The sequence below is a fragment of the Helicoverpa zea genome, chromosome 9 (assembly GCF_022581195.2).
Source record: "Helicoverpa zea isolate HzStark_Cry1AcR chromosome 9, ilHelZeax1.1, whole genome shotgun sequence".
NCBI lineage: Eukaryota > Metazoa > Arthropoda > Insecta > Lepidoptera > Noctuidae > Helicoverpa > Helicoverpa zea.
The window spans coordinates 13,415,469-13,427,938 of NC_061460.1; the positions used below are offsets into that span (position 1 = coordinate 13,415,469).

At 48.3% G+C, this 12,470-nt stretch overlaps 1 protein-coding gene across 12 annotated transcripts in view; it reads right to left on the minus strand.

Annotated features, from left to right (window-relative positions):
• The window catches only part of LOC124633154 (tuberin), a 29,645-nt gene extending 18,894 nt beyond the window's left edge, over nucleotides 1–10,751 (minus strand). For 5 of the 12 annotated variants that reach the window (XM_047168284.1, XM_047168281.1, XM_047168283.1 and 2 more), the window contains exons 1-9: nucleotides 10,350–10,751; nucleotides 10,135–10,271; nucleotides 9,309–9,566; nucleotides 8,660–8,796; nucleotides 1,810–1,984; nucleotides 1,474–1,668; nucleotides 1,264–1,405; nucleotides 873–1,191; nucleotides 72–471 (exon numbers count right to left, since the gene is read on the minus strand). In XM_047168284.1, the coding sequence (XP_047024240.1) occupies nucleotides 72–471; nucleotides 873–1,191; nucleotides 1,264–1,405; nucleotides 1,474–1,668; nucleotides 1,810–1,984; nucleotides 8,660–8,796; nucleotides 9,309–9,566; nucleotides 10,135–10,271; nucleotides 10,350–10,413 (1,827 nt within the window). In that variant the 5' untranslated portion in view covers nucleotides 10,414–10,751. Of the gene's footprint in view, nucleotides 1–71; nucleotides 472–872; nucleotides 1,192–1,263; nucleotides 1,406–1,473; nucleotides 1,669–1,809; nucleotides 1,985–8,659; nucleotides 8,797–9,308; nucleotides 9,567–9,867; nucleotides 9,936–10,134; nucleotides 10,272–10,349 lie in introns of those variants that run through there. The other 7 variants (XM_047168285.1, XM_047168282.1, XM_047168287.1 and 4 more) reach the window with 4 other exon arrangements.
• Nucleotides 10,752–12,470: the final 1,719 nt, after the last annotated feature.

Genomic DNA, 12,470 nt, shown 5'->3' on the forward strand with positions numbered 1-12,470 from the left:
ATATTAGCTTTCATCGTGATTCTGTCTGTTTACATGCCGTAGCGACAAGTGTAGTCGTGAGCGGGGCCGACCTTGATGCGTATGTCGGGGTGGTGCATGAAGAGCGTGTGGCGGCGGTAGTGCGCGTCCAGGTGGTCGAGCAGCACGAGGAAGCAGCGCGCGGCGTGAGCGGCCGGCGCCGCGTGCAGCTTGTGCTGCAGCAGCGCCAGCAGCCCCGCCGCCGCGCCGCACAGGTCCGACACGTCCGCCTCCGCCGGGATGGCCACGTCCGACACGTACATCTCGAAGGGCCGGTTGAGGATCTTCTCCAGCAGGTCGATGAGGTCGGTGCAGGCGTCGGAGGCGGAGGCCTGCGCCAGCTCGGCCAGCGCCCGCGCCGCCGCCGCCCGCAGCGCCACGTCCGCGTCCAGCGCGCACGCGCCCAGCACCGGCAGCCCCACCAGCTCCGTCAGCTCCTCGCCGTACAGGTACCTGCACACATACCGCTGTCACACACCACGGAGCTGCATGTTGTGGACACATCCGATATCATTGAAAATTTATATATATTCTCATTCATTAAATTCAGGTATGTCCATGAGGGCTAACATATTAGCGTGACTCTTTTATGTACTCCTAAGAGAGTATACAAAGGGAGTAACGAAGGGATAAACTATACCTTGAAAAATCGTGGTGCGTACAATAGACCTAACCTGGGTGAACGTAAAAAACTCAACAAGTTTAGGAAGTGCAGAAAACGAACTCTCCTGCGGTTGCTGTGCTCACCCAGAGCGTTGGCAGAACATATTTGTAAGATTTTATTATTTTACTTGAAGTTGAGTGAATTATTTAGTTGGTCTCGTGTTTATCGAATAGGCAGACGCTGAAGTGACCTGTTCCGCTTGATGAAGGCGAGGATGGCGTGCAGCGTGTGCAGCCGCACGGCGCGGCGCGGCTCGTGGCGCAGGTAGCGCTCCGCCAGCGCCGCCGCCGCGCCCGCGCCCTCCGCGCCCCACGGCGCCAGCGCCGCCGCCCGCGCCGACACCAGCCGCATGGTGGACGCCTCGGGCCGCTCGTGTCCGCAGCAGTCGATGAGCTCCAGCAGCGCGTCCGCGTCGCCGCAGTACTGGCCCGCGTCCTGCAGCTGCTCGATGGACGTGATCACCGCGTGCACCTGGTTGTGGATCAGCTCGTTGGGCGGCTCGTAGCTCTCTGCAACGTGCGACACGTGTATTGCGCGGGCCGGGGCCGCTGCTCGCTCGGGGGCGGTGTGCGGTGACTCACTGTCCTGCTGCAGCACGGCGCGCAGGATGGACAGCAGCACGTCCCAGGCGGGCTCGCACAGCTCCAGCGGCACGCGCGACACCACGCTCTGCACGCTCAGCACCACCTCGTACGTCACCACCGGCTGGTTGCCCTCCAGCGCCTGCACAGCACACGCGGTCAGCACTGTCGGCAGTCAGGGCAGTGCGCTGACTGGCCGGGCCGGTATACCTTGAGGAAGGCGGGCAGCACGGCGAGGAAGGAGACGCGCAGCGTGGGCACGCGGCGCGGCCCCCACAGCGCCATGTTGATGTAGAACACGGCGCCGCGCAGCAGCCCGCCCTCCTCGCTGCCGGCGCGCAGCAGCTCCACCAGCTGCTGCAGCGCCGCGTGCCCCATGTCCGCGCCCACCACGTTGCGCATCAGCTGACACAACACAATCATATTATTCACTCTGCACTACTGCATCATATTTAGAGCACAACAACCAAATCCAGATCAATATTAAACATACTCTATTTTCAGATTGAGCAGGAAAAGACTGCAGTTTGTATGGATGTGACATACCTTCCAGCTGGTCTGGCAGTAGTGCTCGAGGTTGACGGTGCGGCACAGCGCGGCCACGAAGGTGCGCAGCGCGGCGCGCGGCAGCAGCGAGTAGGACACCACGGCCTCCAGCAGCGACAGCCCGCACTGCACCACCGCCGCCTCCGCGCTGTACACGCACAGGTGGCACGCGTTGCTGCACCACCACACACACCATTACTTACACCATTCAACCATTTGGAAAATTAACAAACACCAACAATATTTGCATTGAAACATTGTTATACAAGAATATTAATGAACAGTTCAATTCTGTACATGTTGTGTACAGCATAAACAAGTCATTATGAAAATATGAATGTGTATTGTGTGAGGTGAGTCATAACAATCATACACACACAGTGCACAGGTGGTTACTACCCTCATAAATATGCTTTGTCAGTCTCATACTAGATCAAGAAGATAATTTATTCTTACACACGTAAACAATCTGATCATTTTCATAACAAACATGTTGGGTGACGTTCTCCCCAGCCGCCTCCAAGTGCGTGGTACAGTTCGAGCCTGTAACACCGGCGTCACCCGGGACCTTAGGTCGCAGGGAAGACTTCGGTCTCGCCCTCCTGCCTATGCTAAGAGCTGCTTCTCCCCCATCCCACCCCTTCAAAGTCCTGTCGTGTGCACAGCGCACATACCCATCCCTCGCACATACAGTCACTTCCAACCCCAGTCAAACTCCTAACCCTTTCCCAGTTTTTCCCCCAACCCCTCCACAATCCAACTCCACTCCTTACCGTGATCCTTGTGACTAAGTGGTTGCGGGCCCGTCCATCACTTATTCTCTGATGATGGCGGGTAGGAGTAAACAGTCACCTGCGCTAGGACCTGCGCAGTCGAGCGCCGTAAGTGGGGATGAAGGAATCCTGGGGGGTTGAGCCAAGCGGCGCTGGCGGTAATGCGTCCGTGCGGCAACACGCCCCCTTTGGTCTGGATTTCACGCGAAACGGTTGCCCTACCTTAGAGCCATGGGTTAGGGAAATGGCCAATCGTGTCCCGTCAGAGGGCCACAGGCGAGGGACGTGGGGTCCGCGAAAGCCGTCCTTGGGCGGCCGTAGCGGTGGTGAAGGTCATGCTGACGGTGCAAGTGAAGGTTGGAAGTCGGGACTTTCTGCTCCAGACTCCAGCCTGATCGAGTGCCCGATGTCGCACTGTAAGCCAGCCTCGCGTTCCTATATCTACCGGGTAGTCCTAGCGTGCCTACCTTCAGTAGGGCGCTCCCAGTTGCGGGCTCCATGGAGGGTGGGAGCTCGGTAGATGAAACTAAAATAATCAAAAATATGGATAACAATAAAATAAATTTTACCGGCGTAAGGGTGGAGTCAGCGAAAGCCGACGACACTCCTACGACCTGCGCGAACACCGCGCATTCTGCCCCCGTGGGCAAATGCGACAAAGGTCCAGGCATGGCGAGAACCGTGCCGAAGACCAAACGTCAAAGCAGGAGGAAGGGACCAGGTAAAGCTGGTACCGACTCCACAAACAGGGCGAGGGTTATAGGTACGGGTAAAACCAGTACCGACCCAAGCACCCCCGTGACGGTTCCGTCGGCGGCTCACCCCCTCGGCGGTCCTCACATAACACAGCACACCGAGCAAATTGCTCCACATGCCGGCACCTCCGGGCCATCTGCCTCCGTCAACGCGGATACGGTAACCCGGACTGAGGACTACTTCTCCTCCGCATGGCAGGTGCAAAAACGCAAGGGCAAGGGGAAACAAACTCCACAACCCCAACGCCCTAACCAAAACCAACATGGCGTGAGCTCCAAGAAGAGGAAGATCAACCCACGCCAGCGCAGGCGAGCGCGCATGAACGCGAACGCCGCGCCCGACACACCAGCTCTACCCGCTGCCCCAACCTCCGGCCAGCCATGCTTCTGTGCCGGTGGGCGTACACAGGCCCAGGCAGGCGAAAGCCGACCTGGACCGAGTGGTCGTCCGCCGGGCGCGGGGGCCGGCAGGCCGGTGAAGGAAGGGGACGAAACAATAAGCCCTGCAGGTGAGGTACAGACAGCTGCCAAACGCGCTCTGAACGAGACACTTTCGCCCCGTGGGAAGCGCAAACGACAGTGCCTGGACCCGTCCAAGCGGGCCACTCCTCGGGTAAGCTACGCTCAAGCAACCAAGGAGTCCCTGTGCATCGCAGTTACATGCGGCCACACCGGGATCCTAACAAAGGACGTAGCGGACACGATACTGACGGGGATACAGAAGACCATCCTAAAGGAGGCATGGTCCCCGAACAACAAACAACCGGGGCCAGCTTTTAGTGGTAAGCCGGTTTACACAGAAGGCGTCCTGAAGCTGTGGTGCTCCAACGACCACACTTTGACATGGCTTCAAAAAACCATCGCCGACTTGGCCCTTTCAACCGGCCACCAGCTGATCATCAAGAGCCAGTCGGAAATTACACGAAGGATCAGGTGTGGCATCCTGATCCCTAATGAACAGGGGGCCATCACCGACTCGCGAGACATCGGGCGGATTCTGGCATACCAGAACCCGCAGATCGCGGTCGACAGGTGGGTGCTCCAAAGACAGGAGAAGCAGCAAGGCGCCAGCTTTGTGGTGGTGGGAATCCCGGAGGAACAAATCGCGACCCTGATGAAGTCCGGGCGCCGCCTCGCCTTCGGGCTGGGTGCGGTGTACGTGAAATTCCAGGGTCACAACGGCAAGTTTGCCGATACTCCGCCGGGATGGGACCCCGCCACTTTCACCATCCAGAAACAGCCTGGCACAAGTACCACGACCAGCGAGGGCGCTGGCCCCACCGAGGGCCCTGCGGTGCCCGTACCCGCAACCGTCCCCTCACAGGACGACGACCCGGAAGAAGCCCTTCTGACGGGTTCAGACCTGGAGGGGGACGAAGTCGAGTCCGGGGACCTGCTGGCCGGGCTACAGCTTGGAGGAGACGAGGAGGGCGCAATCTGCGATGGCGTCCCCTTCTTCGTCGACAATTAAAATCCTCCAAGCAAACCTCCACCACAGCCAAACCGCGACGGCTCAGCTGCGCAAATGGTTGGAGGTTCAACACACGGCCATTGCCCTAATCCAGGAGCCGTGGGTCAGGGCCGGCCAAATCAGAGGACTCTCCAATCTTGGAGGTAAGATTCACGTAGACATACATCACGACCATCCCAGGGCGTGCATCTATACAACAAAAAACATAAAAACACAGTTTTTATCAGATTTCTGTTGCAGAGACCAATCTGCCATCTCAATACAGCAACCTGCTTTAAACATGGAGATCACCCTCGCCTCGGTATACATGCCCGAAGCAGAGGAGCCTCCTCCCTACGACCTCGCCCGCCTGGTGAATCACTGCGAGAGAGAAGGGAAGGAAGTGATTATCGGTACTGACTCCAACGCACACCACCCTTTGTGGGGAATGGATACACACAACGATAGGGGTAAGACCTTATTTGATTACTTATTCACAACCAACCTATCACTAATAAACACTGGATCAGAACCAACTTTCGTCACTAGACGAAGTCAAACAATTATAGACCTGACTCTCGCATCAGAGAGCGTAGCGGAGCTAATCACAGGATGGCATGTCTCTAAGGAGGCATCTTGCTCAGACCACAGATGGATCCGCTTTGACCTACAGGTCTGTATACAAGAAACACCACCGAAACGGAACCCACGCAATACGGACCGCGCGACGTACACCCGTACGCTCAGCACCAAACTTGCGCAACTCGGGGACCCTACAAATTACGTGGACACAGAACAAATTGACGAACAGGTAAGCTACCTCACACAGTCAATGATAGACAGCTATCAAACAGCCTGCCCCGAAACTGCATACCAGAAAACACCAGGGAAACAACCATGGTGGGGTGCGGAACTAGAACGCAGGCGTAAACAAGTGAGAAAAACTCTAAACAGAGCAATGAATACATGTGCCGACGAGGATTGGGACGACTATAAGGCGGCCAAATCAAGGTACAAGAAATGCATCAGATTCCGAAGTACCAGGGGATGGCGCAAGTTCTGTGGTAACATCGAGTCCTGTCAACAAGCAAACAGGGTAAGGAAAATCCTAGCACAACAAAACACACCTGGTCTGGGCACTCTCCGAAAACCAGACAACACACATACCACATCGCCGGAAGAAACGAAGCGCGTCCTAATTGAGACCCACTTCCCAGGATGCGTTTTCACGCAAAATGTAGAATGGCATGAGGTAACACAAACACCAACTGAAGAAGATTGGTCATACGCACAAAAAATCGTCACAATGGAAAAACTCCATTGGGCAATTCAAAGCTTCCACCCATACAAAGCAGCAGGTCCGGACGGAATCTTCCCAGCGCTCCTGCAATGGGGAGGACCATACATCTCATATAGACTATTAAGACTAATGAGAGCATGCCTGGCTTTTCGATATGTCCCCAAAAAATGGAGGGAGGTCAAAGTAGTCTTTATCCCAAAGCCAGGTAAAGGAGACTACACAAGCGCAAAATCTTACAGACCAATCAGCCTGACATCCTTTGCTCTAAAAACCCTGGAAAGGTTATGTGAGCGAGAGCTGAGGGACGGTGCGCTAAGAAACAACCCCCTGCATCCGAATCAGCACGCATATAGCTCGGGGAAATCAACAGAATCAGCGCTTCATCTGGTAGTAAGCCGGATAGAGGAGGCAATAGAACAAAAAGGCATCTGCCTTGGCACCTTTATAGACATTGAGGGAGCCTTTGATAAAACAAACTTCGTTAGCATAACAACGAGCTTACTCAGACACAGAGTTAACCCGATGCTAACTGATTGGATCACAAACATGCTCAGCAAACGCGTGGTACGCTTTGAAGATGATGACAAATCAGCACTAATAGCCAGAGGATGTCCACAGGGAGGGGTACTGTCCCCGCTCCTGTGGAATCTAGTGATTAATGATCTCATCACAAAACTAAACGCAAACCACGACTACACAATAGGTTATGCGGATGACCTTGCCATCCTCATCTCAGGCAAGGTAACTGACACTATCTGCAACCTTACTCAACAGGCCCTACGAATCGTAGAACAGTGGTGCAGGGAATTTGACCTTTCAGTAAACCCCACCAAGACTGAGTTAGTCATGTTCACAAACAAACGAACGTTGGGACCGTACAAACTACCTAAACTCTTCAATACAGAACTCAAACTATCCAACGAAGTCAAATACCTTGGCGTCACTCTGGACAGTAAGCTGAAATGGAGTAATCATATAGACAATAAAGTAAACAGAGCCAGCATTACCTTTTGGCAATGTAAGAAAATGATAGGGAAGAAATGGGGCTTATCCCCTAAGATAATACTATGGCTATACAAAACAGTGATCCGCCCCATGATCACTTACGGCGCCTTAGTCTGGTGGCCCAAAACTGACCAAACTACAGTCGCAAATAAACTGGCGCGAGTCCAAAGACAAGCCTGCATGGCAGCCACAGGTGGCATGAGGACAACACCAACGGCAGCGTTGGAAGCCATGCTAGGTCTGCCGCCGCTGAACCTCTTTGCACAGCAAGAAGCAGCAATGACGGCTCTAAGACTCAAAACCCTTAATCTCTGGAGCAAGTTGCCTACAAAACACACAACTATACTAAACAATCTTTATGCAGACTTTCCCATTATGCAGGCTATAAACGACCGCATACCCAAAGTCTTTATATTCGATAAGAAATACAGGATCCAACTTTTTGAGGATCATCGTTACGAGGGACATAATCCCAAAGAACTAAGAATTTTCACCGACGGATCCAAAACAAGCACCGGCACAGGTTCAGGCATCTTCTCAGAAGACCTAAACATACACATATTCACACCCCTAGGAGTACATAATACAGTATTCCAAGCTGAATGTATAGGCATCTCCCTAGCGGCCGAAGCAGTCATAAAGCGGGAAGTAACCGGTCACTCTATCCGAATACTCTCAGATAGCATGGCAGTAATACAGGCCCTAAGCAAACACTGCGCAAACTCCGGCCTTATACACGAGTGCCACCAACGGTTAAACAAGGTAGGCAGTTTAAATAACATAACCATTCAATGGATAAAAGGACACAGTGGCTCCCGAGGCAACGATGCAGCGGATGAGCTGGCGAGAAGGGGATCAGACCAAACAGCAGTAGGACCAGAACCCATACTGCCACTCCCCTTCGGCCACCTACGAACACTGGTAAGACAGCGTACTAGGCACAAACACAACCACCTCTGGACTAACCACAGCGCGTGCAGGCAGGCGAAGATGGCCCTCCCGACCATCAACGATCGCCTCACTAAACAGCTGATGGGCCTATCAAAGCAGAATTTACGTAAGTTTACGGCAGTTCTAACTGGACACGGCTCCTTCAATAAACACCTCTATGTTATAGGAGTTACAGACAGTCCCTTATGCAGAGCCTGCATGGGGGAAGAAGAAACAGCGGCACACGTGCTACTAGACTGCCCTGAAACCGCCATATACAGGGCTAAGTACTTCGGTAACCCAGGTACTATCCAAGAGATAGTCAGCAGAATTAAACCTCTGCTGGCTTTTCTCGAGGAGTTGGGGTGGATCGAGTGAATAAACACCCATTATCACCCTCACACGCAAAATACGCGCTTTGTCGTGGAGTTGCGGAAACCAGCCCGAGTAATCTAATCTAAATCTAATAACAAACATGTTATAAGAAAAATAATTTTGAGTTAAATATACCACTAGAGTTTGCTCAATTATACCTGTTTCCTATAATGTGATTAAATTAACATAAGTCTTGACATATTATTATCTGTTTGTTTAGCAAACTGACACAAAATTAAAAATATTTCATATGAATACAAACTTGACAATTCCATGTACTATCTCCTCATCTAGGTATGTGGCGTTGAACTTGACAACATTGATGATGAGCTGCAGGAACTCCACCAGCTGCGTGGGCGGCTGGATCTGTGGCAGCCACTCCAGCAGGAACGGACCAATCTGTACCAACGTTCAATGTTGTATTGCATCATTCACCACTAGTACTGCATTACTACTACTAGTACTGCATTATCTGATTCACTTGGTGATACATCAAGGTTTAACAAAAGCAATTATACTACGCTGAATTCAAAATAAAAACGACTACAAAAAATAGCTATTCATTAGCTTATGGTGTGAATAAATGTTATTGTCAAGGTCAAGAATATACTTTGTTCATGGTATTGATGTAATGCTCGGGTTGCCGAGTCAGTCTACATTGAGACCAAGCTAGATATTGACAATGTTACATGCTACACCATGTGAAGGCAGAAGCCATTCTTAATTTTGTATGTAATACATAAATTTAAGATTTATCAAAATAGAGAATAATTGGCAAAGTAGAGCAGGGTTTCAAAACGCCCCCCTTTCACCACTTCCTAGTGGTATGAATTTTAAAACCCAAGACCCGTTTACAAGATTATGCTATGGAACTACTAGCTAGACCAATGTGTTACAGTAAGGAAACTAACCTCTTCTTCAAAACAGTTGATATTCTTGCCGGTGTTGGTCAGTGTGTGCAGTAACTTGAAGCGCAGCTGTGAGTCCTCCGGTGGGTGCCGCGCGTGTGTGTCTCGCAGGTAGTGGAACAGGATGGTGCGCATGATCTGCAGGTAGTCTGCCTGCCCCTCCGCCAGGCACCGCAGGAACCACAGGGCTGCATGTCGAGCCTCCACATTGCTCTCTTCTAGGAGATCTCTTGTTAATGACCAAAGCTTTTCTACTCCACCCTGCATATTCATGAGTTGATCAACAATCAACAAGTATTAAAAACTGAAATAAAATTCCTCCTGCAAAATACTTAGAAGAGTAACATGGTTCAAGTTAGTATTTCACTCTGACTGTTAGAAGGCAAGTTTAATCCAGTAACACTGATGTAGATTGACATAAATATGTTAATCATTATTGATTTATCTCAAGTCTAAAGAAAAAAATATAAAAATTAAATCACAATTAACAAATCATGTTTACATGTAAAACCTGAAAAAAATGTCAATTGATTGCTTAATGGTGCTTGACATTAGAACAAACCATATAGTCAGCTGTTTTTAAGATACATTATTTGTAAATAAATCACACTAAAACAAACAATTCATAAAGACACATAATCAGATAATGAAAAAGATAAACCCATTTTTATCATAGTTCTGTAGGACAATGAAACTATATGAAAGAAATGCAGTCAACAAAGAAGTTGAAATCTCAGGGGAGAGCAATGGAGAGAATTTGCATTGTAATGTTGCATCAGAATGCATTAGTGAGGGTACTTAAAACATAATGCGTGCGGGGCGGGCTGACCTCCTGCACGCGGACGTGGATGGCCTTCTCGCCGAGCTCCTTGAGCGCGCGCAGGCGGCGGTGCAGCGGCGTGTCCGCGCTCAGCTCGCGCTCCACCTCGCCGCTCACCACCAGCTCGTTGCGCGCCGGCAGCGGCGCTGCAACACAACGCGCTCGGTCATGCCGCGGCCCCTTCGGGCGTCACTCGCGCCGCCACAACCACCAGCGATACTCACCCGAAGGACCCTTTTTGAAGAGCACTTTCAACTTGTCTTGAAGCGACCTATCTCTAGAACTCATTTTACGACGGTGCCGGTATTGGTTCGCGTTTGTGTTTATTCTAAGGCTTATGGCTAGGTATGGCGATTACCTATTACTTTGATATTGCGAATAAAAAGACATATTTATTAGAAAATCTTCTCACTACCGCTCCTGCTTTGCTATTCACCATTTGACAGCTTCCCAACCAAAGTACTTGTACAGCTGACAGGCGGCCATTCAATACTAGATTCTGAACGAAAGCTATTATTGTCATCAGAGCACACATTCAAATACACTACTTGGGTATAAATCCACTTGAATTCTATTAATAAAGTAGAAATTATAGCACATTATCCTATTAATTACTAATTTCGTTGGATAATACATTATATCACGACTGTGGTGACATGACCTTGATCGATTAAATTTCTGCACGACAGATATGCAGTTCCATTTGAGTTTTGAAAACGAGCCTTTTCAGAACGATGTCAATGTGTTACTGTTATTCGCATTTTATTTTTAGTTGTAATATTTTTTCAATAGCGAAATATGTATTTTTCATAAATAAATAAAAAAACACATATTAAAAGAATTTACTGCGAATTTCCATTCTTAATAGAATAGGCAACACATTGAGTTATTTATCCTGATTAATAGATGGCGCTACTTAAGAGCGCTATTACAAAATCGAATTGCTCAGTTGTAGGTAAATTAGACGATAGCCGGCAGCACTTGCGCATGTGTGCGTCTAGTGAAATACGCAACGCACACCTGCGGACCGCCACGCGGCACAAACAAACTTGAGACTTTGCCACTTTTTTCCGAAATAATTTATTGTTTTTATAGTTTATGAAATATTATTTGTACCGATGAATTTTATAACCTAGAATAGCTCGATTGAGTTACAATAAACAAGTAATCGTTTACAATTTTTAAATTATTTAGTCGACAACCAAACTTTTCACCATGTTTATCAATTATAAGTAATTGATTTATAAAAAAACTAAAATCTATAATTCGTCTTCCATGTATTGTATCTTCATTTTCCTGCAACAATGAAAACTAGGAATGTAGATAGTTTATTAAAACAAATATGTCACGTATACCTTTTGCGGGTGACAAAAAATACTTACCATATTATTTGTACTGGTATTCAATTGAGTCTGATAGTCTGAATTAAATATGCTTTCATTATCCTGCAAGAATCAAAGAAGTCCAATTACATTATTATGCAACAGCGAAACTAACGACGATGACATTTACGTACATATTTCTTTATAACCAACATCAAAAAAAGAGAACCCAATCTATAACATTTTCGAATTAGAATATCATGGCCTAATACTTATGTATATTACATTTCAATCAGATCATTATAACTAATAAATAAAATAAAACTCACTAGTATCAAAACGTGTTAGATGCGTAGGTTGCGCTATATTTTTCGAACTCCGGCGAGTTTACGCGGCGCAACAGCGAGCGATACGTCCCTCCTCGGTAAGCGCCTGGCGCTGACTAAAGTTGAACACCGCGCGTCACAAGATTTATATTGATTTTTGCATTGCAAACAAAAATTATTTTAAAATATTGTTTTACTTTTAAATAGACCAATTTTTTTTTTCAAGCTTTATAACAATACCACCTTAATTATTAAATGTTTTTTATTTGAATTTGGATTATACTTTCATAGATAAAAAATATAGTTTCGTACGGAAAATTGTCAGTAACTGTCAGTTTTATAGAATTATTTTTGGTGTAATACTGTATGAATTGTAATAAATTGATTTAAGCACTTCCAAGTACAAGATATAGTTGTATCTTGAACATTTTTATAAATGGTTAAATTGCTATATCCTCGGAGTACCAAAGCATCAAAAGATACCCAAAAGCAACGTTTTATGAAACATCCTTTGCAGAGACAAAGATTTTACTGATGTACGTGGACAAATTAAAATATTTATTTAATACACTTTCAAGATAAATGATCAAACTTTCTGAATCTTATTTTTGTTTTTTTATTGTGACTATATCCAAAGCATCAAAACTCGTATAAAACGTTTAAATTCGCGAAAATTTGTGATAGCCCTCTTAACTGT